General features: G+C 36.0%; 1 protein-coding gene across 5 annotated transcripts in view; it reads right to left on the bottom strand.

Moving 5' to 3' along the window:
* The window catches only part of LOC123526558 (probable beta-tubulin polyglutamylase), a 150032-nt gene that overhangs the window by 41365 nt on the left and 82124 nt on the right, over positions 1-26543 (bottom strand). For all 5 annotated transcript variants that reach the window (XM_045305773.2, XM_045305769.2, XM_045305770.2 and 2 more), the window contains 3 exons: positions 24876-25082; positions 23619-23808; positions 11290-12848 (listed from right to left, as the gene is read on the bottom strand). In XM_045305773.2, the coding sequence (XP_045161708.2) occupies positions 11290-12848; positions 23619-23808; positions 24876-25082 (1956 nt within the window). The remainder of the gene's footprint in view (positions 1-11289; positions 12849-23618; positions 23809-24875; positions 25083-26543) is intronic.

The raw sequence follows: 26543 nt of genomic DNA on the forward strand, positions 1-26543 counted from the left end.
TCTGGACACTATAACATGAAGTATATTAAGGATATCATAACATAATGGCACCATAACTTAAACAATCTGGACACCATACGATGATGACACAACCCACAATGGATGCAGTAACATTACTACTGGATCAACCCTTGTATATCTTATGCAACAATATAATGGGTCTGAATACTGAGTACATCTGGCATAACAACACAACGAAATTCCATAAACTTCATGTTTTATTATGAAATGCATGTGTAAAAACATACATAAATAATTATATAAATACAAACATAACACTTTACTGGGAACAAGGAATATTTTATTGATATTGTAAACAGGCAAGAACATACTTAATATGATAATTACATTTAGAAATAAAGGAAAAATCTTGCAACTTATACGAATCTCTCATAAAAAAGTCAACCTCTGAGAAAAACATAGTTCTTGAGCTGAGCTCAGAATGCTGCTTTGCCATTAGTCAATTTTAAAAGGGTGGTTCAAAACAGCCAATCAAATGCTGTGTTCTTGTGACTGACCTTCAAGCTCTGAACCTGGTCTCTTATGTGAAGGTGTGACCAAGGCATAGTTTAAACCTTTAATGTTTGCAGGCCTTGTTCACTATGTAACCTTTAAACAAGTGACCAAGTATTGCAGTGGAAATACAAGCCCCCTTTTGGTGGAAAACTTTCAATGATGACCTTGACCTTTGACATACAAGCATAGGTCACGTGTTAACACAATGTCTCATCATGGGGAACATTTCTGTATAGTACTAAGATAATCCATCAATGCATTTAAAAGTTACGGAGCGGAAACAATTTTTACTTGACCTTCAATAATGACCTTGACCTTTGACCTACAAGTATAAGTTATGTATGGGCATGATCTACATATTGCCCTCTATTCACATACCAAGTTTTATGAACCTAGCTTGAATACTTTTTGAGTAATTGCAGGATCCAGATTTACAGACTGACTGGCATATGGATGGACGGAGGGCATTCCTATAGTCCCCTCCAGTATTCCACCGGCACAGGACTAATAAGTGTAAAAGTGCTACTCAGCAATGATTAGCTATATCTTTCCCCTATAACTTCTGAATATTTTACTAATGCATTTGTGCCACCAATCGACCCCTTGGGATTCTGCAGATGTTATAACATCAAAAAAACATGTGTTATCCTAACAATCAACAGTGCCTTGATGTAGGTCTTAATAATTTCACGCAGGGTTTCAGTACATGAACTGAATTCGAAAGACATAATACAAACAAGAGCTGCCTCATGACAGCATGCACTCTCAACAATTTGAAGGCTTGTTAGTAAAATGGATTTTCTATTAAAGAATAGGTATGTTGTCCAAATTCATGTAAGAGTTATAGGACTTGTTAATGTGATCTTGTTCGCTGTGTGAATCTACACTAGTTTTGGAGATAGTAGTGTATTTCCATGCAAAGCTTCATCCTTCATTTCCAAATCCAAACAGGTACACAACATTGTCAAAATTCAGAGTTATGGGACATGTGCCTTTCACCATGTTTTATCCACCTCAGTAACTTGTATTACGTTTCAATTCAATATCTGCATTGATTTTGTGAGAAAGCAATTTGTAAGCAAAACTTCAACCTAGATTTTCCATGATTGTCCATGAAGGGGGACAACTTTGTTAAAATTCATGACGTGATGTTGTAATCTTGTGTTGTTTTCTGAAAGATGAGTGATTGTGTAGTTCTAACATAGTACTTGTAATAGTTAAAACAAAGTAGTGTACTCATTGAAAAACTTTAACCACAATTTCTAGGTTAAAAAGGGGCATAACTCTGGAAACACTGCAGATAACTGCACTGCACATCTTGTCACACTTTTATACACTGTCACTATGAGCAAGTACAGCATGTTTCAATTGAATATCTAAAGTAAAGAAGAAGATATTGGAAATCTATCCAAAATTTCTAAGTTTAAAAGGGGCATAATTTTTGAAATACTTCAGGTAGAGTCCTACATCTTGTCATACTGAAAGAACATTGTCACTATAATCAGATACAGCAAATTTCAGTAGAATATCTTGAGGAATGAAGAAAACTTTTGACTAAATAAAAACTTAAACCAAAATTTCTAAGTTCAAAAAAGGAACATAATTCTAGAAATATTGCATGTAGAGTTACACCTTGTCACACTACTAAACATTGTTGCTATGAGCAAGTACAGGACTTTATAAAAACTTTAACCAAAATTTCTAAGTTAAAAAAGGAACATAATTCTAGAAATATTGAAGGTAGGGTTACACAACTGTCACTCTAATGAACAATGTCACTTTGAGCAAGTACAGCAAGAGATAATGTAATAAGAAAATTTTGGACTTTATAAAAACTTTAACCAATGCAGACATCAACACTGACACCACAACAAGTGCATCAAAGAGTGAGCTCCACAAGACAGTTGTGTTCTGATTATTCAATACTGATCACTGAGCTATTGGTTCAAGAAAGACAATTAGTGGGTCTTTAAAATTTCTTCCAGATAACCAGAATATTTTGAGGTGAGCGAGTTTGAGGAAACTGAGTTTCAACTGTATATCATACTGCAAATATATATGAGCCGCACCATGAAAAAACCAACATAGTGCATTTGCGACCAGCATGGATCCGCATCTGCCCAGTCTGGTCAGGATCCATGCTGTTTGCTTTCAAAGCCTATAGCAATTAGAGAAACCGTAAGCTAACAGCATGGATCCTGACCAGACTGCGTGGATGTGCAAGCTGGTCTGGATCAATGCTGGTCGCAAATGCACTATGTTGGTTTTCTCATGGTGCAGCTCTACTGTAGTACTATTATTAGGTAAAAAAGCAAATTAGCTGAAGGGTCTGATGTAATTGTAACTCTACTGAAACACTTAGAAACAAATAAAACATTCTGAAACACATGGAGCCACTGAGATATCCTCCTTATCCGTGTATCTTTATGTAGCTTGGAACACTCCTTGCGGGCAGAAATGACAGGTGTGTGTTAATACAAGGAAAAAAACGAAAGATTGGAATAAGAATTAAAAACAAAACAAAATACAAGCGATAAAATTAAACATTTCATTTATAACCTTTTACTTGAAAATGAAAAAAAAATATGTATATACATTGTACCATGTTGCAAAACCAGCTTATTGATTGGCAATAAAATTTCTTGCTTTTTGCCATATGGCTTTTCTCTGGGGGTATGAATCAATGGATTTCAAAACACATATTAATGATTTTGCAGCAAACAGGAAAACATGTAATATATCCCATGGACGGAATGTGAATATCACAGATATAATGTATAAAAAACATGTATATAATAATTACGAAGTCATGATTTTTTAATTATTTTCCCCAGCCAACATTTATACACTGTTGAATATATCATGGAAAGAAATACACACTGGTAGGAATTTTTCTATAAGTCTTGCATCAAAAGAATACTACAATGAAACGGTTGGACATAAAAATGCTATGTCTGTGTACAGCTTTGTACAGACAAAATGGGGAGAAAGAGCAGCTATCAAAAATCAAAATATCTACCTATATTAGGGCATTGAAACAACAGTTTTTATGGTAAAAATGTTCATCTATAACCTAAAATTATCACAGGCTGAACACAACAGTTAGCAAAAAACACCCCTCAACCACCAAAAATCTATCAACCTAACTGACATTTATAATAAATGTATAAATAATACTTTAAAATGTATAAGATAAAACAAACATGCACCAAAAATACACTCGACATTTGAGTTCGTAAGTTTCAAAATCCCTCCTCTCCTACTTCACACTGCCTCTGCATAGAATAAAATCACCCTGCAACTAGCACTAAATGTGAGACTTAGTTTATTCAATTCAGCAACTTAATCAGGTTAATAAAGTCTTTTAATTAAACATGAGCTGTTTTGTAAAAACACATATGCCTCCCATGTTGGTCTGTCTGAAATAAATGGATGTGTGATTTTCAATTTCAGTTATGCTGTTACCTTGACCTTTGACCTATGCCATCGAACCAATAAGGTTATGAAGTTTAATGATCTTAGATACAAGCAGCTATTGATAAAAAAAACATACTAGTCTCCAGTACATTGCCACCTTGACCTTTGACCTACTGGTCCCAAATGCAATAGGAGACATCTAGTATCCTTACAAAATCATCCTATGAAGTTTGACTAGTTTAAGGCCAAGCTTTCTCCAATCACTGATCAGACACTGTTTTCAGCCTCAATTTTACTGTGACCTTGACTTTTGGCCTACTGACCCCCAAAAACATTAGGAATATTCTACTGATCTACAGGCAGTCATCTTACTACATTTGTCAATCCTTGGCCAAAGTGTTCTCCGGTTCTTGTCTGGAAACCATTTTTAACCCTTATCATGCTTGGCATGATTGATTCTACCTCTGAGACCAGTGCAGATCATGATCAGCCTGTATATCCATGCAGTCAGATCATGATCTGCACTGTTCACTATTCAATCAGTATCTTTTTTGGTATGCACCCATTTTAACAGTTAATGGTGCTGTCCAAATTAAAGATGGACAAGTTCATTCTAGAAATTTAGTAGGGCAAGGGTTAAATCTTGAAGTCAATGAGACCTAAACCTTTGAGTTAATGATTCCAAAAGCAACAAGAGCACCGCCTTGCGGGTGCTGACGCTCATCTGATTTTTTTTGTGTAATAGAAATATTGTCCTTCCCATGATTTTCTAAGTCTAAAAAGGGCCATCATTCTTGCAAAAAGCAGGATAGAGTTATGTTTCTTGATGTACAGTGTCCACTTATGATGGTGAAAAACTGTTGCAAGTTTTAAAGCAATAGCTTTGATAGTTTATGAGAAAAGTTGACTTAAACATAATACTCAACCAAGAAAATGATTTTCTAAGTCCAAAAGGGGCAATAATTATTGCAAAAAGCAGGATGGAGTTATGTTGCTTGCTGTACAGGGTCAGCTTATGATGTTGAACAAGTGTTGCAAGTTTCAAAGCAATAGCTTTGATAGTTTAAGAGAAAAAGTTGACCTAAACATAAAACTTAACCAAGAAATCTGATATTTTCTAAGTCCAAAAGGGGCCATAAATCTTGCAAAAAGCAGGACGGAGTTATGTTTCTTGCTATACAGGGTCAACTTATGATGGTGAACAAGTGTTGCAAGTTTTAAAGCAATAACTTTGATAGTTTAGGATAAAAGCTGACCTAAACATAAAACTTAACCAAGAAAACTGATTTTCTAAGTCCAAAAGGGGCAATAAATCTTGCAAAAAGCAAGATGGAGTTATGTTTCTTGATGTACAGGGTCTGCTTATGATGGTGAACAAGTATTCCAAGTTTCAAAGCAATAGCTTTGATAGTTTAGGAGAAAAGTTGACCTTAACATAAAACTTAACCAAGAAATCTGATATTTTCTAAGTACAAAAAGGGCCATAAATCTTGCAAAAAGCAAGATGGAGTTATGTTTCTTGCTATACAGGGTCAGCTTATAATGGTGAACAAGTATTCCAAGTTTCAAAGCAATAGCTTTGATAGTTTAGGAGAAAAGCTGACCTAAACATAAAACTTAACCAGGCAACGCCGACGCAGACGCCGACGCCGACACCGACGCCGACGCCGACAACCGCTCAAGTGATGACAATAACTCATCATTTTTTTTCAAAAAATCAGATGAGCTAATAATGATCATCTACCCACAATCATTCTATGAAGTTTCAATAAGGTAGGCATAGTGCTACCTAGTTATTAATCGGAAACCATTGTCAGTCTCAAGGTAACTGCAAACTTGACAAATGACCTACTGACCCTAAAACAAAACAAACCATCTACCAATCAAAGGCAATATTTCTATAAAGTTTGAAAATTACAGATACAATAAACAAGAGGGCCATGATGGCCCTTTATCGCTCACCTGTTATCATTGCACTTGAGGACAAGAAGGTCCTCAGAAAAAATATCTAAGTCCATTTAAGGACAGGAACAACAAAGGAAAGAAATTTAACCAAGAAGAAAAAAAAAATTCTTACAAGGTACGGATATGTCAAAATACACCTAAAAATCGGAGGTACCATCCATGTTGTACAACAGAAAAGTGGTCTCGGTTTTTCCCTACGGCCAATAATAACAAGAGGACCATGATGGTCCTGAATCGCTCACCTCTTCCCACATGACCCAGTTTTGAGTATGACGTCGTTTTTTCTATTATTTGACATAGTGACCTAGTTTTTGAGCTCATGTGACCCAGTTTTGAACTTGACCTAGATATTATCAAGATAAAAATTCTGACCAATTTTCATGAAGATCCATTGAAAAATATGGTCTCTAGAGAGGTCACAAGGTTTTTCTATTATTTGACCTATTGACCTAGTTTTCGAAGGTACGTGACACTGTTTTGAACTTTATCTAGATATCATCAAGGTGAAAATTCATATTAATTTTCATGAAGATCCATTGAAAAATATGGCCTCTAGAGAGGTCAAAAGATTTTAATAATTTTAGACCTACTGACCTAGTTTTTGATCGCAGTTGACCCAGTTTCGAACTTGACCTAGATATCATCAAGATGAACATTCAGACCAACTTTCATACAGATCCCATGAAAAGTATGGCCTCTAGAGAGGTCACAAGGTTTTTTTATTATTTGACCTACTGACCTAGTTTTGTAAGGCACGTGACCCAGTTTCAAACCTGACCTAGATATCATCAAGGTGAACATTCTGGCCAATTTTTATGGAGATCCATTCATAAGTATGGCCTCTAGAGAGGTGACAAGGTTTTTCTATTTTTAGACCTACTGACCTAGTTTTTGACCGCACATGACCCTGTTTCGAACTTGACCTCGATATTATCAAGATAAACATTCAGACCAATTTTCATACAGATCTCATGAAAAATATGGCCTTTAGAGAGGTCACAAGGTTTTTCTATTATTTGACCTACTGACCTAGTTTTTGGCGGCACGTGACCCACTTTCGAACTTGACCTAGAGATCATTAAGATGAACATTCAGACCAACTTTCATACAGATCCCATGAAAATTATGGCCTCTAGAGAGGTCACAAGGTTTTTCTATTATTTGACCTACTGACCTAGTTTTTGAAGGCACGTGACCCACTTTCAAACTTGACCTAGATATCATCAAGGTGAACATTCTGATTAATTTTCATGAAGATCTCATGAAATATATGGCCTCTAGAGAGGTCACAAGGTTTTTCTATTTTTAGAACTACTGACCTAGTTTTTGACCAAACGTGACCCAGTTTCAAACTTGACCTAGATATCATCAAGATGAACATTCTGACCAACTTTCATACAGATCCCATGAAAAATATGGTCTTTAGAGAGGTCATAAGGTTTTTCTATTATTTGACCTACTGACCTAGTTTTAGATGGCACGTGACCCAGTTTCAAACTTGACCTAGATATCATCAAGGTGAAAGTTCTGACCAATTTTCATGAAGATCTTGTGAAATATATGGCCTCTAGAGAGGTCACAAGGTTTTTCTATTTTTAGACCTACTGACCTAGTTTTTGAGGGCACGTGACCCAGTTTCAAACTTGACCTAGATATCATCAAGATGAACATTCTGACCAATTTTCATGAAGATCTTGTGACATATATGGCCTCTAGAGAGGTCACAAGGTTTTTCTATTTTTAGACCTACTGACCTAGTTTTTGAAGGCATGTGACCCAGTTTCGAACTTGACCTAGATATCATCAAGATGAACATTCTGACCAATTTTCATAAAGATCCCATGAAAAATGTGACCTCTAGAGTGGTCACAAGCAAAAGTTTACGGACGGACGCACGCACGGACGGACGGACGGACAGACGGACGACGGACACCGCGCGATCACAAAAGCTTACCTTGTCACTTTGTGACAGGTGAGCTAAAAAAGTTAATAAAAATAAGCTATTTATAATAATGTAAAAGGAAAGTAATTAAAAAGAAAATTATTGAAAGTGAACAAAAGAAGGATCTGCCAAATAAATCTGTTGACATAAATGAAATTTCAGATCAGTATCTTCATTAGTTACGGAGATATACCCATTTTAATTTGTAATAAAGGGAGGTAATTTGACATAAAATCAGTCCATAGTTATCTACCCTGATTGGCTCAGTCCAACTAATAACAATAATGAAATTTCAAATAAGTCCTATAAGGACTTACTGATATAAGTCCATTTTGACTACAATCAGGGGAGGTAATCAGATATAAAATAACTCTGGAACCTATGATTGGATCTGATTTGTCATGGAATCCAAGATTTATTGTTTTTGAAGATATTTTGGAAGTTTGTATCAAATAAAACCATAAATGAAGTCTCTATATGGCTGCAAAAGCCAAAATAGCCAATTTTGGACCTTTAAGGGGCCATAACTCTGGAACACATGATGGAATCTAGCCAGTTCAAGAATGGAACCAAGATCTTCTGGTGATACAAGTTGTGTGCAAGTTTGGTTAAAATCAAATCATAAATGAAGTTGCTATTGTGCAGACAAGGTCAAAATAGCTAATTTTGGCCCTTTCAGGGGCCATAACTCTGGAACCAATTATGGGATCTGGACAATTCAACAAAGGAACTGTGATCTTATGGCAACACAAGTTTTGTGCAAGTTTGATTAAATTCAAATCATAAATGAAGCTGCTAGTGTGCAGACAAGGTCAAAATAGCTAATTCTGGCCCTTTCAGGGGCCATAACTCTGGAACCCATAATGGAATCTAGCCATTTCAAGAAAGGAACCAAGATCTTAAAGTGATACAAGTTGTGTGCAAGTTTAGTTAAAATCAAATCATAAATGAAGCTGCTATTGTGCAGACAAGGTCAAAATAGCTAATTCTGGCCCTTTCAGGGGCCATAACTCTGGAACCCATAATAGGATCTGGACAGTTCAAGAAAGGAACCGAGATCTTATGGTGATACAAGTTGTGTGCCAGTTTGGTAAAAATCAAATCATAAATAAAGCTGCTATTGTGCAGACAAGGTCAAAATAGCTGATTTTGGCCCTTTCAGGGGCCATAACTCTGGAACCCATAATGGGATCTGGCCAGTTCAAGAAAGGAACCGAGATCTTATGGTGATACAAGTTTTGTGCAAGTTTGGTTAAAATAAAATCATAAATGAAACCACTATCGTGCAGACAAGAAATTGTTGACGGACGGACGCACGCACGCACGGACGATGGACGAAGGGTGATCACAAAAGCTCACCTTGTCACTATGTGACAGGTGAGCTAAAAAGTGGAAAACCACAGGTCGCCCAACACAACATAAACGAAAATGTTGCAGGCTCCGTTTGATTGAGCCTGTTCATGGACGGTAGTGGAAGTGCAAGCTACCGTCCATGCCCTCTAGCCCCAGGTTGAGCAGAACTCAACATTTACACTTGTTATAAGTACCAGAATGTAATTTAGAGACATCCTCAGATGCATTCATACAGCGGTGCACGTGGAACCTTCATGATGTACAAAGTGCAATTCCATGAAAAGCAGCATAAGGTCCCCATATAAAAATAATGGCTTTGCCTTAAACGAGAAAACAATGGGCAGAACTAAACAAACTGGAATTTAGAGACCGGATCTGTGGTTATAGAGCCTGCATATCATAGAAACTGCCAAAAGACAAAACTAAAAAGCAGGCAACATATCCATGGGGTGATTAAACAATACCCAAAGCTTTAAATACTGGAGTATTGGAAGCACCCAAGCTTAAATGGTCATAAAAGCATACTCTAGTTAACGGATAGGAAACAAAGGTGTCCACCAACAGACTGACAGAAGGACAAACAGACAGACCGATATACAGACATGACCAAAAACGATATACACACCTTCTTTGAAGGAAGGTATACAACTGCAAGTAGGGAACTTTGTTCTACATAGTTACATAATAAGTATACATATTCAAATTTAGGTGCATCTGTCCTTGTTCCCCCACTTTCTTATTCTGTGTCAAGCATAATTATTCAATGTATGTCTGCCATTTATGATAAATAATGACTATGTAAATTTCATCAATAAATCATGCATACTGGAAATTAATTATTTCATATCATGCTAAACACGACTGATTCTGCCTTTGCGACCAGTGTACATCATGATCAGCCTGCATATCCGTGCAGTCTGATCATGATCTGCTCTGATCGCCATTCAGTCAGTATGTTTTTGGTATGCACCCCTTTTAACAGTTAATGGTACTGCCCAAACTGAAAGATGGACAAGTTCATAATAGAAATTCAGCAAGGTAAGGATTAAGATCAAAGATAAACAAAATCAGCCCACCAAAATAGAAGAAAATTATAAGTAAGTTCAGTCCTTCTAGTGCTGTGATGCAGGCAACTTTAACTATTCTATGTAATATCTGTAATTTTTTCAAATATCAATATATCACATGTGAGGTTTTCAAATATATGTACAACAAGTGTATAAAAAGGTTAAACTTTAACACACTGTAACTGGCAACAAGCAAGTTCAGATTATTTTGAAACAAGGTTTTCAAAATTAATACAGTTGAAAATCAGTATCTCGAACTCGTTTATCTCAAATTCTGGTTATCTCAAAGATATTTTCAGCTCCTGTCTCGAAAACACATGCATAAAATGTCATTTTAAGTCAAATTTCAGTTATCTTGAACGAAAACACTTGTTCCCTTGGAATTCCAGATAATGTGTTTCAACTGTATATGTACAACAAGGTGTAAAAAAAGGTTAACTTTAACAAACTGTAACTGGCAACAAGCAAGTTCAGATTATTTTGCAACAAGGTTTTCAAATATATGTATAACATATATAAACAGGTTAAACTTTTAACAAACTGTAACTTAGCAGCAATCAAGTTCTGATTATTTTGATACAAGGGACCTGATCTTTATTAAAAGGGAAAAAGATCCTGTATATTCAATTTCAACTTGCCTATACTATAATCAAGGTCAATTGAAAACAAAGTATGACTGCATAAATTTCTATAGCTGTTTAACCTTTAGCCTGCTGGCGGCAAGTGATTCTGCCTTTGCAACCAGCGCAGACCAAGATCAGTCTGCACATCTAAGGTCTGCACTGTTTCCTATTCAGTCAGTGAATTTTAAATGAACACCCCTTCAAATAATAAATGGTACTGCCGAAATTGATTGATAGCTCAGTCCATGTTAAAAATCTAGCAGGTTAAATACCTTGAGTATAATTTAGTCATGTCTCTTAACCTACTTTACACTGACTGATTCGATGTGTATTATTACTAGCGTGTTGTGTTTCAAAATAAAATGAACATGAAACAGTAACTGGAACAGAACATGTCAACAAGCACCTGTTGATGATTTTGGACCATCCTGTTTTCCTGTTATTTCACTGGTCTCTATGTCATTAGACTGTGCATCTACTTCTGAAATTTCACTTGTTTTACTTTCTGATGGCAAGACTAAAGATGCAGAGCTGGCCTGGCTATTGCTTGCAAAGCTGGACTGGCTACCGTTTGTGGAGCTAGCCTGACTACCAAATGAAGAACTAATCTTACTATTTGTTATAGAATCAGCCTTGCTACTAGTTTTAGAGCTGGCATGACTACCAGTTGTGGAGCTAGCCTGACTGCTAGATGTACAACTAGTCTGGCTACCAGATGGCAAGGTGGATGAAGACGAACAGCTAGACTGACTTCTAGATCCATCCGACTGGGAAACTACTGTAATTATACTAGCTTTGACACACTGTATTCGAGCTTTCTCCTTAGACTGCTGTTTTTCAGTTACTTTCGGGTTTGCGTTCTGGCTAATGTTTTCAGTATGTACAAACTTAGTAGGTTTGTTATTTTCAAAATGCCCTAATGGAAAAACATTTTCAATGACGCTCACTTTCTTATGCTGGTCTTCTTCTGTTTTTTTAAGTTCAGCATTTTCATTAATGCTTCTAAATTTCTGTTCAGCATTTTCATTTCTATCTTTTTCAGAAGATGAGGCATTCTTGTTTTCATCAGCTATATTTTTCACATTCTTCTCTGCAATACCATTTTCTGTGATGATGCACTGAATCTCTGTATTTTCAATTTTACTTTCTTTTCCATTTCTTACAGTTTTAGCAGCTGTATCACATGTGGTTGCAGTTTTATTCCCTGCAATGTTTTCAGTATCAGATTCAACAGTGTCGCCTTTTATGAACTTAGAGCTTTCATTTGAATGGTCTTCAGTGTCCTTCTTCTTTGTAAAATCATCATCATCAACATCATCATCATCATCATCATTAGCAAATATGAAATAATCATCATCATAATCAAACTCTTCAGCATTTTCAAGCTCCTCCATTTCATCTTCTCTTTCAGATTCTCCTTCCACATCTTCATCATAATTATCAACTCTCTGTGAATCCACTAAATCTCTCAGATATAAACCTTTTCTACCTAAGTCATCAAGACTTCCTGATATAGTCAACTGTCCTTGCTCTTTATTTCTATCTACTGAATTACCTCCAGCAGTTGGTAACTCTCTAGAGTTCCTTTCTTGCTTAACTTCAGTGCTACACTTTGTTTTCGTCATTCTATTTAGAACACTTTTTCCTTTCCCTTTCAGATCATTTCGTATAGTAGGAAACTCAGCATCTGACGCTTTCTGACTTGTACCTGGAGTGTTCATTCTTCTGTATGGAGAATCCAGTTCAGTTTTTGGTCTTTGAATACCAGACAGCTCGCATCTGGACAACATTTTATTGACATCAGACACCTGGTTGATGAAAGTGTTACCACGCATGTTGAAACTGTCTACATTGTCGTCATCATCCCCTGCTGCTTCGTCTTCCTCTATCTGTTCTGGAAGAGCAAATATGGACTTCTTTGTTGGGCTGTATTTGCTTCGTTTCCAAGAATGCTGGGAGCAGTGACTGAAAAAAAAAAAATTGTCATGTAGCTTTTTTCACTTCAGGAATACTAGAATAAGTGACTGAAAAGGATACCTTAAACCAGTATTAAATATATATGAGGGGCCTCCGTGGCCGAGTGGTTAAGGTCGTTGACTTCAAATCACTTGCCCCTCATCGATGTGGGTTCGAGCCTCACTCGGGGCGTTGAATTCTTCATGTGAGGAAGCCATCCAGCTGGCTTACGGAAGGTCGGTGGTTCTACCCAGGTGCCCGCTCAGGATGAAATAATGCACGGATGGGCACCTGGGGTCTTCCTCCACCATTAAAGCTGGAAAGTCGCCATATGACCTATCATGTGTCGGTGCGACGTTAGATAAAAAAAAAAATATATATATATGAACATTTTCATGAAGAAAACAAATTTTATTCACAAGTTAAACACTAAAGATGTCAACAATGTAAGACACATGCCCGCTGAAAAGCTTGACAGAATAGAATATATTCTAAAAAGGGTTTAAATAAAAATAAAACTGATGTGAAAGTGCCAATAAGATATGCATGATTACTTCCTGTTGATGATGGATACCAAGTTTCAATTGAACTGGATGGATTGAAGCTGTTGAATTGAGTACACAAGGTACAGATGTAGTTGTAATATGGTTAAGTCCAAATAAGGTACATAACTCAAAAGTAATGATCAGACATGAAAGTCCTGACAATATGCACATGTCCATTACATGCTGATGACGTAGACCAAATTACATCTGAATTGGAAGGAAAATGTTGGAGTTGAGTACACAAGGTTCGGAGTTGTTTTTAATATTGCTAGGTCCAAAAATGGAGCACAACTAAAAAAAAAAAAAAGACATAAATGTCCTGAAAATATGTGCATGTCCGCTTAATGTCAATGCTTTGTACCAAGTTTCATTTAAATTGCATGAAAACTATAGGAGTTGAGTACACAAGAAAGTTTGATGGACAGACAGATGAATGACTGAGGGAAAGTTCAAAGACTACATGCCTCCAATGTCTTTGACACAAGGACCATAAAAATTGGCAATATGTTTTTGCTGTTTGAAACTACAGGGATGCTTGTGCAAAAGCTATGGGTCAATAAGTTTATATCAATACAAAAGCTACTTTAGCAAATGACTTTGATTCTGGAGAGTATAATTTTAGGGATTCTTTTTCATTTGGATTGTTTAATTTTGATTTACAAGCAAGTTAAAATATACAAGAGGACCATGATGGTCCTGAATCGCTCACCTATCCCCACATGACCTAGTGTTGAACTGAGTATGACGTCGTTATTTCTATTTCTATTTGACACAGTGACCTAGATATCATCAAGATAAAAAATTCTGACCAATTTTCATGAAGATCCATTGAAAAATATGACCTCTAGGAAGGTCACAAGGTTTTTCAATTATTTGACCTAATGACCTAGTTTTTGAAGGCACGTGACCCACTTTTTAACTTTACCTAGATATCATCAAGGTGAACATTCTCACCAATTTTCCTGAAGATCTCATGAAAAATATGGCATCTAGAGAGGTCACAAGGTTTTTCTATTTTTTGACCTACTGACCTAGTTTTTGACCGCACATGACCCAGTTACGAACTTGGCCTAGGTATCATCAAGCTGAACATTCTCACCAATTTTCATGAAGATCCATTGAGAAATATGGTCTCTAGAGACGTCACAAGGGTTTTCTATTTTTAGACCTACTGACCTATTTTTTGACCGCACGTGACCCAGTTTCGAATTTGACCTAGATATCATCAAGGTGAACATTCTGACCAATTTTCATGAAGATCTCTTGAAAAATATGGCCTCTAGAGAGGTCACAAGGTTTTTCTATTTTTAGATCTACTGACCTAGTTATTGACCGCACGTGAACCAGTTTCGAACTTGACCTAGATATCATCAAGGTGAACATTCTGACTAATTTTCATACAGATCCCATGAAAAATATGGCCTCTAGAGAGGTCACAAAGTTTTTCTATTTTCAGACCTACTGACCTAGTTTTTGACCGCACGTGACCCAGTTTCAAACTTGACCTAGAAATCATCAAGGAGAACATTCTGACCAATTTTCATGAAGATCTCTTGAGAAATATGGCCTCTAGAGAGGTCACAAGGTTTTTCTATTTTTAGACCTACTGACCTAGTTTTTGACCCCACGTAACCCAGTTTCGAACCTGACCTAGATATCATCAAGGTGAACATTCTGACCAATTTTCATGAAAATCCATTGAGAAAGATGGCCTCTAGAGAGGTCACAAGGTTTTTCTATTTTTAGACCTACTGACCTAGTTTTTGACCCCACATGACCCAGTTTCGAACTTGACCTAGATATCATCAAGGTGAACATTCTGACCAATTTTCATGAAGATCTCATGAAAAATATGGCCTCTAGAGAGGTCACAAGGTTTTTCTATTTTTAGACCTACTGACCTAGTTTTTGACTGCATGTGACCCAGTTTTGAACTTGACCTAGATATCATCAAGATGAACATTCTGACCAACTTTCATAAAGATCCCATGAAAAATGTGACCTCTAGAGTGGTCACAAGCAAAAGTTTACGCACGCACGCACGGACGGACGGACGGACGACGGACGACGGACGCCACGCGATCACAAAAGCTCACCTTGTCACTTTGTGACAGGTGAGCTAAAAATGAGCCGTGCCATGAGAAAACCAACATAGTGGGTTTGCGACCAGCATGGATCCAGACCAGCCTGCGCATCCGCGCAGTCTGGTCAGGATCCATGCTGTTCGCTAACAGTTTCTCTAATTCCAATAGACTTTAAAAGCGAACAGCATGGAGCCTGACCAGACTGCGCGGATGCGCAGGCTGGTCTGGATCCATGCTGGTCGCAAACCCACTATGTTGGTTTTCTCATGGCACGGCTCAAATTATCTTAAAAGCATCGTTCTCAGTTCTGTATGATTTTTAAACAGTACAAGCATAAAGTCAGCCCTACTTTGCTTTCTCAAAAATATTGCAAAAATGAAAAATACAGAGAGATTGGAGAATCTACAAAAATAATGCCAATTCCTTGGTTTTCAAGATTCAAAGTGAGTCAGTTATGTGTCATTTGGAGTGGTTACTACATTGACTTCACAATGTGGAATGTCAGTGGTTCTGCAAGTCAGTAAAAGGGCAATCATAGGAATCACTCTTAAATTCCATGAGTAAATAGGAATGTAGCAACAAAATGCAGGTTAACATACACGTGACAAATGAGCAAAATGAAAGAAATATGATGTTCAGCAAACAAGTTGTGAGCCAGCAAGATGGAGAGGAAGAGAAACTGAGTCAATGGAAAAGTGACATGGTACACCAAACATCTGGTAAAGTTCTTTTTACAGGACTGCCAGACTGAGCCATGATATACTGATATTTCTGAGCACTCAAATTGTGTTCCTTTAATTTCTTGGTTTTCCTTCAATACAATCTGAAGCTAAATAGACCCATCCCAAGATAATACTGCCAACTTACTGTCATGTGTAGCCTGTCCATTCTTTTAAATTTGTAATTCTGATCAAGTTATCATAACTAATCATTGTAAAAGTCATCAGTTTTTTTATAAAAGAAAGAAAAAAAGAAAGAGACATAAAAAATCTAACATTAATAAATTATGCAAAAATTGCTCAATTTTGTCAAGATATCATGTCTAAATACAGAGTACCAGTTCTTTTTTGTCTCATAAAAATATCATTTACACCTCAATCACCTGGTGTTTTTTCAAGCATGCTCCATTACAACAGACAGCTTAATATATTATAGCTGAGTAGTGTGATCAATTCACTTTGTCACAGAAGAATGAGTGGGTATTGGCATATCTTTGTGAAATTTTTAATGTGAAAAAAGCTTTATCTGTTATAGTATCTCTGCATTTTATGAGATTCTGTTGATATTAAAATTTTATGAAATATAAAAATGAAGTCATGCCGAGTGTGGCTATACAGCTTAGTACAGCAACATTATGATGAGGCAACCATTAACTCAGCCAAGCATCCTTAGATTTCAGTGAAAATTGATCCAAATTTGTTCTTAAGGTACATGAAGCTAGGTTTAATTTCATGCTTAAATAAAGCAGCACATTAAGATAGGTGATCTCCATTTTTAGCTCGACTATTCAAAGAATAGTCTAGCTATTCTACTCACCCTGGCGTCAGTGTCACACCTTGGTTAAGTTTTTGCATGCAAGTACATACAGCTATCATTTAAAGGCATATAGCTTTGAAACTTATTTTTTCTTTTTCTAGGTCAATTACCAACCTCACTGGGTCAAGTCCCATAACTCTGACATGTATTTTGAGCAAATTATGCCCCCTTTTGGACTTAGAAAATTCTGGTTAAAGTTTTACATGCAAGTTACTATCTCCAAAACTGATGCAGATATTGAATTGAAACTTCACATGTGCCTTCAGGGTTATAAAACTAGTTGATAGCAGCTAGTCCCATAACTCTGACCTTCATTTTGGCCAAATTATGCCCCCTTTTGGACTTAGAAAATTCTGGTTAAAGTCTTGCGTGCAAGTACATACAGCTATTACTAAAAGGCATATAGATTTGAAACTTATTTTTTCTTTTTCTAGATCAATTACCAACCTCACTGGGTCAAGTTCCATTACTCTGACATGTGTTTTGGGCAAATTATGCCCCCTTTTGGACTTAGAAAATTCTGGTTAAAGTTTTACATGCAAGTTATGATCTCCAAAACTAATGCAGATATTGAATTGAAACTTCACATGTGCCTTTGGGGTTATAAAACTAGTTGATAGCAGCAAGTCCCATAACTCTGATATGCATTTTGGTCAAATTATGTCCCCTTTTGAACTTAAAACTCTTTTGATATTTAACCTTTTTGGGTAATATTTTCCTGCTTCTGGGACAATATTTCGAATAGTCGAGCTTGGCTGTCTTACGGACAGCTCTTGTTTAAATGCTTGTACTTTTTTCTTAATGACCTATCAGCCACTGACTGTACTTTGTATTTCATGAAAGTGCTTGTAAATGGAGGAGACTGCTTTGACTGGTAAGCCATAAATAAGGGAAATATGGGTTTTGCTACAAAATATATATGAGCCGTGCTATGAGAAAACCAACATAGTGGCTTTGTGACCAGCATGGATCCAGACCAGCCTGCGTATCCTCGCAGTCTGGTCAGGATCCATGCTGTTCGCTAATGGTTTCTCTAATTGTAATAGGGTTTGAAAGCGAACAGCATGGATCCTGACCAGACTGTGCATTGTATGTTGGTTTTCTCATGGCACGGCTCAATTATTAGTAAACTATAAACCAAAATAATTATTAAATATCTCTTCTGGCAATTATGCTTTCAGCAGATAACTTCATTTATAATCGTTATTGCAAAAACATCAATAATTACCACACATCACAAAAGAATCTTTCACAAAGCAAACAAAAAAGTCAAATAAAAAAGGAGACCACCTCTTAATCAAGTATTATTAAGCAAGTAAAATACAAATACCAACACTTATTCTGATACAAGCAAACCATCAGTTGAGAAAACACCTCTCAATCAAGTGTGATGAAGATCTGTTTTGTTTTTGTTTGGTTTTACATCACACTGACACAATTATTGGTCATATGGCGACTTTCCAGCTTTGTTGGTGGAGGAATACCCCAAGTGCCCCTCTGGGCATCATCTGATCACAAGATCCACTAACCTGTAAGCCAGCTGGATGGCTTGCTAACATGAAGAATTCTATGCCCCAAGTAAGGCCTGAACCCACATCTGTGAGTGGCAAGTGATTAGAAGCAAGTGACCTTAACCACTTCAGCACGGAGGCCCCGAGTGTGATGAAGAAAAAATGATTAAGTAAGTCAATATACAAATGCCAACATTTTCTGGTATTGTTGCAACTGCATGGAAGTCAGCACTCAATCAAGAGACATGCAGAGTAAATCTAGATGATTTTATAGCAAGCATTAATGAGTACAATGCAGTAATTCCTTTTTCTAGAAGTAATAAGTCGTCAGTTAGCCAATCGCTCAATCAAGCCACATGGAGAACAGACCTGGTAATAGTAAGTACAAATGCTATTATTACCAACATTTTTTTTCTGGTACAAAAGAACCATCAGTTTGGCAACTGGAAAGAGGGCACCACTCAATCAAGTCGAATGGAAAAAGTAAATAAAGATACCAAAATTTTTCTGGTAAAGATAGAAAAGGAAGAAGGCCACTATGGAATAAAGAACAGATGATACAGCAAGAAAGTATAGATACCAACATTTTTCTGGTGCAAATGAACCGTCAGTTTTGCTATTAGAAGGAAGGCACCTGCACTCATTCAAGTGGAACTGAACAAGTACGTACAAATACCAACATTTTTTTTGGTAAAGAGGAACCAGGAAGAAGGCCACTGTGGAACACAGAAAGTATAGATACCAACAGTTTTATGGTACAGATGAACAATCAGTTTTGCTATCAGAAGGAGGCTGACCACTCATTCAAGTGGAATTGAACAAGTAAGTACAAATACCAACTTGAAGGTTTTCTTGGTAAAGATGAAACTGTGGAATACAGAAAGAAAGTATAGATACCAACACTTTTGTGGTACAGATGAACAATCAGTTTGACAACCACTCATCAAATGAAATAAAGAATGCAGTAGAACCCGTCTGGATGACAAAAAGCATGCTTTAAAAACAAGTTTCCATGTTGGAGAAATAGTGAGATTATACGTGATGATTCTTTAATGTCTGAGCAGCAATTAATTCTGATTCGTTAATATGATTATAAAAATCTGAATAGCAACATCTGACACTATCAACTCATTCAGCTTTTACGTTTGTTTATACTTTCTTAAAAAAATCGTAAGTCAGGATATTACAAAAAAATAATTAAAGATGTATAAATACAAAAGCAAACATTTGAGATATCTGTTTTACATAACTTTCTCTGACCCTCAGGTATTCAGTTCTTTAGTAACTTTCATAATGTGAAGATAATACGGTAATAATACATGTATTATGTAAATGTATACATACAGAATATGTTTATGTTTTATAATACATTCATGTGTTATCATGTGATTAACGTTACATTATTAGAAAAAAACTAAAAACTTACGGAATGAAATAAATGAAATAAAATCATAGTTTTATTTTATTTACTGAAGAATGAAGCTCAATGATAACATACGAGCTGCGCCATGAGAAAACCAACACGGTGTGTTTGCGACCAGCATGGATCCAGACCAGCCTGTGCATCCATGCATGGATCCTGACCAAAGTGCGCAGATGTGCAGGCTGGTCTGGATCCATGCTGTTCGCTTTCAAAGCCTACTGCAATTAGAGAAACCGTTAGCGAACAGCATGGATCCTGACCAGACTGCGTGGATGCGCAGGCTGGTCTGGATCCATGCTGGTCGCAAATTCATTATGTTGGTTTTCTCATGGTGTGGCTCAATTACATTCTTTTCTCTATTTTCTGCATGCTTAATTCAGACTGGACTTCCCACTAACAAAAAACCCTCTACACCTAACTTTTTCTTTGATCAGAAGAGTGTATCGTTGGGAGGGGTTTTACTGTAGATAATTTCGATCATGTTTTTCTGACAAACCAGTAGTCTGGCAGTTTAAAGGATTACCTAATTATTTTCCACAGATAACAACAAGGAAGGGGGTAAATATTGTGCAATGGTTGGGTAGTTAGATACAGTTTCAACTGCCTAAACCTTCAGGTTCTGGGTTCTGGGTTCATTCCAGTTGCCAGTGCCTCTATTTTATGAGCAGGTTCCCATGAAACCCTAATTGCTTTCAAACTTGCTAAATCTAGGCAAACTGGTTGATACCTTTTACATATCATATACTAGTCATTTTTAAATATCTATTTTGTCACAGACACTGGTTTAATGTGATAATGATGTAACATCAAGCTCATATTTCATGTCTGCTCAATTTTGCAATAAATTTTATTCATAATTTTAATGCATTACTTTTCACTTCAATAAACTCAGATTTTCCTTCTTTTTGTAACTGATCAATTAGACAGGGTATTATTGGTAAGACCCTTTCAAATCTATATTCAAATTTAGAAAATTTGTCACATTTATGATGACGAATATGTTAATCTCTACTTTGCAACAGTTTTTGCAAAAGGCATTAAAGGATTATTTCAAGTCATCTAGAAGGTTTTTATAACAGCTGAACTGCTGTCAAATGGGACTCAATAATTCTTATGCATTTCCTTAAATAGTTCCCTGAACCAAAATCTTTAATGTTTATTTACTAACGATAAAATATTGTTGTAAATTAAAGAGAATTAAATACAAACTTGAGCTACTAATGAATGTGATAAATACACTCCATAAATGCATAACTCTGCAATGCTCAGACAGACCTTGAAAAATGTCATCCATATCTACACCTTTTGGTGAAGTTTCATTTGAAATTTAAACTTTGCAGTGAACAGACCAACTGACCAACTAATGGTTCCATTACACCTATATAAAAACTTCACTTGTATATGTATAAATATTTAAACAGTTAATGTAGTGTGCAGGGCAGATTTTAAATGAAAACACACAAAATAAAAAACTTTATGACTGATAAAATTTTCACGCATAGCAAAGCAGACCTTAGTAAATTTTTAATTAAAGAATGAATCATCATTTTGAATAAGTCATATGTATATGAATTACATTGGGTGTGTTCATGGTTGGTAGTGGCTGATAATGTTTACTTAACCTTTAGCCTGCTGCCGGCAAGTGATTCTGCCTGTGCGACCAGTGCAGACCAAGATCAGCCTGCACATCCATGCAGTCTGATCATGGTCTTCACTGTTCGCTATGCAGTCAGTAAATTTTTAGTGAACACCCGTTTAAACAGGAAGTGGCACTGCCCAAATTGAATGATTGACCAGTCAATTTTAGAAATTTAGCAGGGTAAAAGGTTAAAGATGATACATGTATGTAGGTGTGAACAGTTAAGACGTACGGTGAAATAGATTTCCATACAGAACTATTTTTAACAGTGTAGAACCCTATAAATATGACATTTCATACATCAGTAATGGATAAATTCTCCAATCTAAAAAACACCTCTGTGCAAATGTGTGTGAAATTGAGGAATATTTGAAAGCCAAATCATATGAATTTTAATGCAAAGTATGTTTTGGGCCATAAAATTTCAGTGGTGAAATCAAGATTTCATTTTTATGATAATTGGGCTTATACTTCAGTAACTCTCAAATGGACTGATATTCTAGATATAGTCGCAAATGACAAAAAAAAAAAATCACATGTCTACTCCAAAATGCATACTTTAATACGGGTTCATTTTATGACACAGCATGAAAATACGGTTGTCTTTTCAGACCACATGATTTGTGGACAAATTTATGATTCCAATAAGTTGAAATCGGCTCAAGCTTTTTCAAATCTTTAGCCCTCTTTTTATGGCTATAATCTATTTTTGATACAATACCATACCACCATATATTTGTAATAGTCAAATCAAGCAACACAAGTGTAAGGAATACAAATTTTCTTTATCCAAATGAAAACGTCTGTTAAAATTCAAAAAATAAATTTAATTGATCTAATTTAGTTTGTTGGGTTTTACATCACACCAACACTATTACAGATCATAATTTTGATCGAGGGGTAGGCATCGTATCAGGCAAATACCTAGGTAGAACCACCTATGTTCTTAAAGCCAGCAATACAACAAGCAAGGTTTAAAACCCAAAAAGTGATAGGCAAGTGATTCAAAGTCGGCCACCTTTACCATTCAGCCTTGAGGCCCCCACTCCTCCCCCTTTCTCTGATAAATTTCAAAAATCTTTAATCAATATATTACTTCAATATCATGGATATTCATGGGAGAGTAATTTTGTTGAGTCAACCCAATAATTTAAATCCTGACAAATAAATAAAATTCACATTTATTTTATATGTTCAAAACTTAAAATCCACAAAGTCATTATTCCCACAAAATGCACGTTTTGCCCAAAACTATGAAATTTCATGCTGATGAAAATAAATGATTTTAATGCATCTAAGTTTTATATTTCAGGAGTATGTTTTTGTAAATAAATATCATTTAGAAATCACTGAATCATAATAATGGTGTTTTTTTATATTGTAACTCACAAATTTCATATAAGTAGTAAGAAATTAAAGTATGTTCAATTGTGAATTTATAAATTAATCTAAATTTTAATCAGAAAGTGTTCACCTTTAAAAAAGGAAAAATTCCATTTTCTTATTTTCTTTAAACTTTAGCCTGCTGCTGGCAAGTGATTCTGCCTTTGCGACCAGTGCAGACCATTAGATCAGCCTGCACATCTGTTGAATGACTGACCAGTCCATTTTAGAAATTTAGCAGGCTAAAGGTTAAATGTATATGGGACGGACATTGACAGGATCATGTGAAAAGCAGAAAAAGTCGAAGTAGTAGGGGCAGTGGCTTGCATATTCTTGATAAGACCCTTAAGCCTGATTGGTGGAAATCATGGTGGTTGGGAAGGGCAGGGTTGTTTGTGTGGCACGGCGCAGGGCAAGAGGGCAAGGAGTGGGGAGATGGCATGAAGGGAAGAAAAAGGTGTTTACTTAGTACTTTTCAAAAGGCATCAAATTCAATACAGAAGATGCATCTAAAGACTGAATATACTATTTAATAGCCAACACTAAGAACATTATTGCATATAAATCCTGGCTCAACCATTACAAGTATATGTGCGACCATTACAAGTATATGTGCGACCATTACAAGTATATGTGTGACCATGCGGCAAATACAAACCTTGTGCAGAGTCCTTTCAGCCATGTATCTATGGATCTGAAGTGGTACGTCTCACTGTGGTAACTTTTGGCAAGGAATTTGTAACTGTCCCACATCTGAACCTTGCCATTGTTCCATCTAGCACCAATAGTCTTACATCCCTCTCCCGCCCAGATCTCCACATGCGTCATATTGTGCCTCTGTTTCTTTGCTATAAATAAAGTTTTATTTATACATCTTTCAGTTTATCATAACTTTTTATCAGCTGATTGGTCAAATGACCAACCAACTGACTATCGACTAAGTTCCACAAACATCTTATATATACTGAACAGCAAAAGAAACTATCCAGATGTATAACTGTGGTATTGTTAAATAAAAAACTTAAATTTATAAATTTTGCTTGTTTTCTTCATACCACATTATACTTGAAGATCTTCACGTGGCAAATTAAAAAAAAATCAATCAACCATGAATTCAGTTGTCCCACAATAGCCGTTTTGCACGAAATTCACGTGCACGTGTAATTAACAATATTCTTTGTGGAATTTTATTGTCATTGGAAACATTGATGATTGACTCACTCGAAAAAACAGCATAAAGTTAAAAAACTTCTGTTGGATGCATGGCATGACTGAATCAAATTTAACACGAGTGCACAATTGGGGTGTTACAATGCAATTGTTGCACAGAAAATATAGCCAGAATTTCATGCAAACTGACTGTACTGACTTCATGGTTGATTGACTTTTTAAATTTAAAACGAGAAGCTCTTCAAGTGTAATGTGGTGTGAAGGAAACAAGTCAAATATATAAATTTAAGTTTTTTATTAAAATACCCCAGTTATACTTTTGGATAGTTTCTTCTGCTAATCAGTATATAAAGAATAAAAAGAGCAAGTTTTTTGTTGTTTTTGTTTCTTTTTAAATAACTGGTCATTAAAAACAAATTTTAATCAGCAATTCAAATTATGTATTAGTAGAAGTGAGGAAGTGAAATACATGGTTGCTTTCCATCTGAGGATGGCAAGAAGTTACTGTGAACCAGTTATATTGCCCAATTTATTTTTCACTATATTTGTGGAAGCCACCTTAAAATACAAAAATCATCTATATCAATGGGTATGTACAGAATTTTTAAGAATGCTAACAAAAATTACCCAAAATAGCCTACATTTTCATCAAAACTCAACTAAAACTATTATGTCTGACACTTTGGTGGCATAAAAAAAAGGTCACGCTAAATGTGAACACACGAAAAATCTGGCTTGGACTTACATTTAGGATTGTAGTAAATGGCAGAGATGAAGACTAGATCACCAGGTTTCATATCTTTTTCACTCTTGACAACTATAGGCAGAGTATCAAACATGTACGCCTGATTCCACGGCCCGATGATGAAACCAAAATCGTCTGCGAGATCACGCATCACACGCCGCACCAACCCACAGCAATCAAGGAACAACTTGGATTTGTATTCCGGAGCTGAAGAAAAAAGAACTACATGTATCAATACATTTTTGACATTCATTTGCATACAAGTCCATAGGGGAATGTACAAATGTATAACTAACTGTATACCTACTTTTTTGTCTTCCAACTCCTGACAGGTTTTACATTATATGGAAGGCTGAGGTCAAAGAGGATCTTTCTACAGGTTTTACATTATATGAAAGGAAGGCTGAGGTCAAAGAGGATCTTTCTACAGGTTTTACATTATATGGAAGGCTGAGGTCAAAGAGGATCTTTCTACAGGTTTTACATTATATGGAAGGAAGGCTGAGGTCAAAGAGGATCTTTCTACAGGTTTTACATTATATGGAAGGAAGGCTGAGGTCAAAGAGGATCTTAAATTTCTACGGCATCAGCTGTAGAGACACTTATTGTAAATTCAAACATTTCTGCGAGACTAAAAATTTGCTACAGTTTACTCAAGCATTGATGGTACATGCATTCAGTCTCATTCGAGCAATTCATTATGTCCCTGACACTCTTTCTTACATTTTCTCTGTTTAAACTGCTTGAAAGCCTGGATAACTTTAGCATTTTGCTCATACCCTTAGGACTTTAAGAAATCAGTGTTTCACTGAATTTTTAAAACTGAAACAGGTGGACATTGGACACTTGCAATATTTTTAAAAAAACATGGCCGCCTGTGGTCATTTTTCCCTATACATGTATATATTGGAAACTTTAACAAGAGCACCGCCTTGCGGGTGCTGACGCTCATCTGATTTTTTTTGTATAATAGAAATATTGTCCTACCCATGATTTTCTAAGTCTAAAAAGGGCCATCATTCTTGCAAAAAGCAGGATAGAGTTATGTTTCTTGATGTACAGTGTCCACTTATGATGGTGAAAAACTGTTGCAAGTATTAAAGCAATAGCTTTGATAGTTTATGAGAAAAGTTGACTTAAACATAATATTCAACCAAGAAAATGATTTTTCTAAGTCCAAAAGGGGCAATAATTATTGCAAAAAGCAGGATGGAGTTATGTTGCTTGCTTTACAGGGTCAGCTTATGATGGTGAACAACAGTTGCAAGTTTTAAAGCAATAGCTTTGATGGTTCAAGAGAAAAAGTTGACCTAAACATAAAACTTAACCAAGAAATCTGATATTTTCTAAGTCCAAAAGGGGCCATCATTCTTGCAAAAAGCAGGATGGAGTTATGTTTCTTGCTGTACAGGGTCCACTTATGATGGTGAAAAACTGTTGCAAGTTTTAAAGCAATAGCTTTGATAGTTTAGGATAAAAGTTGACCTAAACATAAAATTTAACCAAGAAAACTGATTTTCTAAGTCCAAAAGGGGCAATAATTCTTGCAAAAAGCAAGATGGAGTTATGTTTCTTGATGTACAGGGTCTGCTTATGATGGTGAACAAGTATTCCAAGTTTCAAAGCAATAGCTTTGATAGTTTAGGAGAAAAGTTGACCTAAACATAA

Source organism: Mercenaria mercenaria, chromosome 14, assembly GCF_021730395.1.
Source record: "Mercenaria mercenaria strain notata chromosome 14, MADL_Memer_1, whole genome shotgun sequence".
Lineage (NCBI taxonomy): Eukaryota > Metazoa > Mollusca > Bivalvia > Venerida > Veneridae > Mercenaria > Mercenaria mercenaria.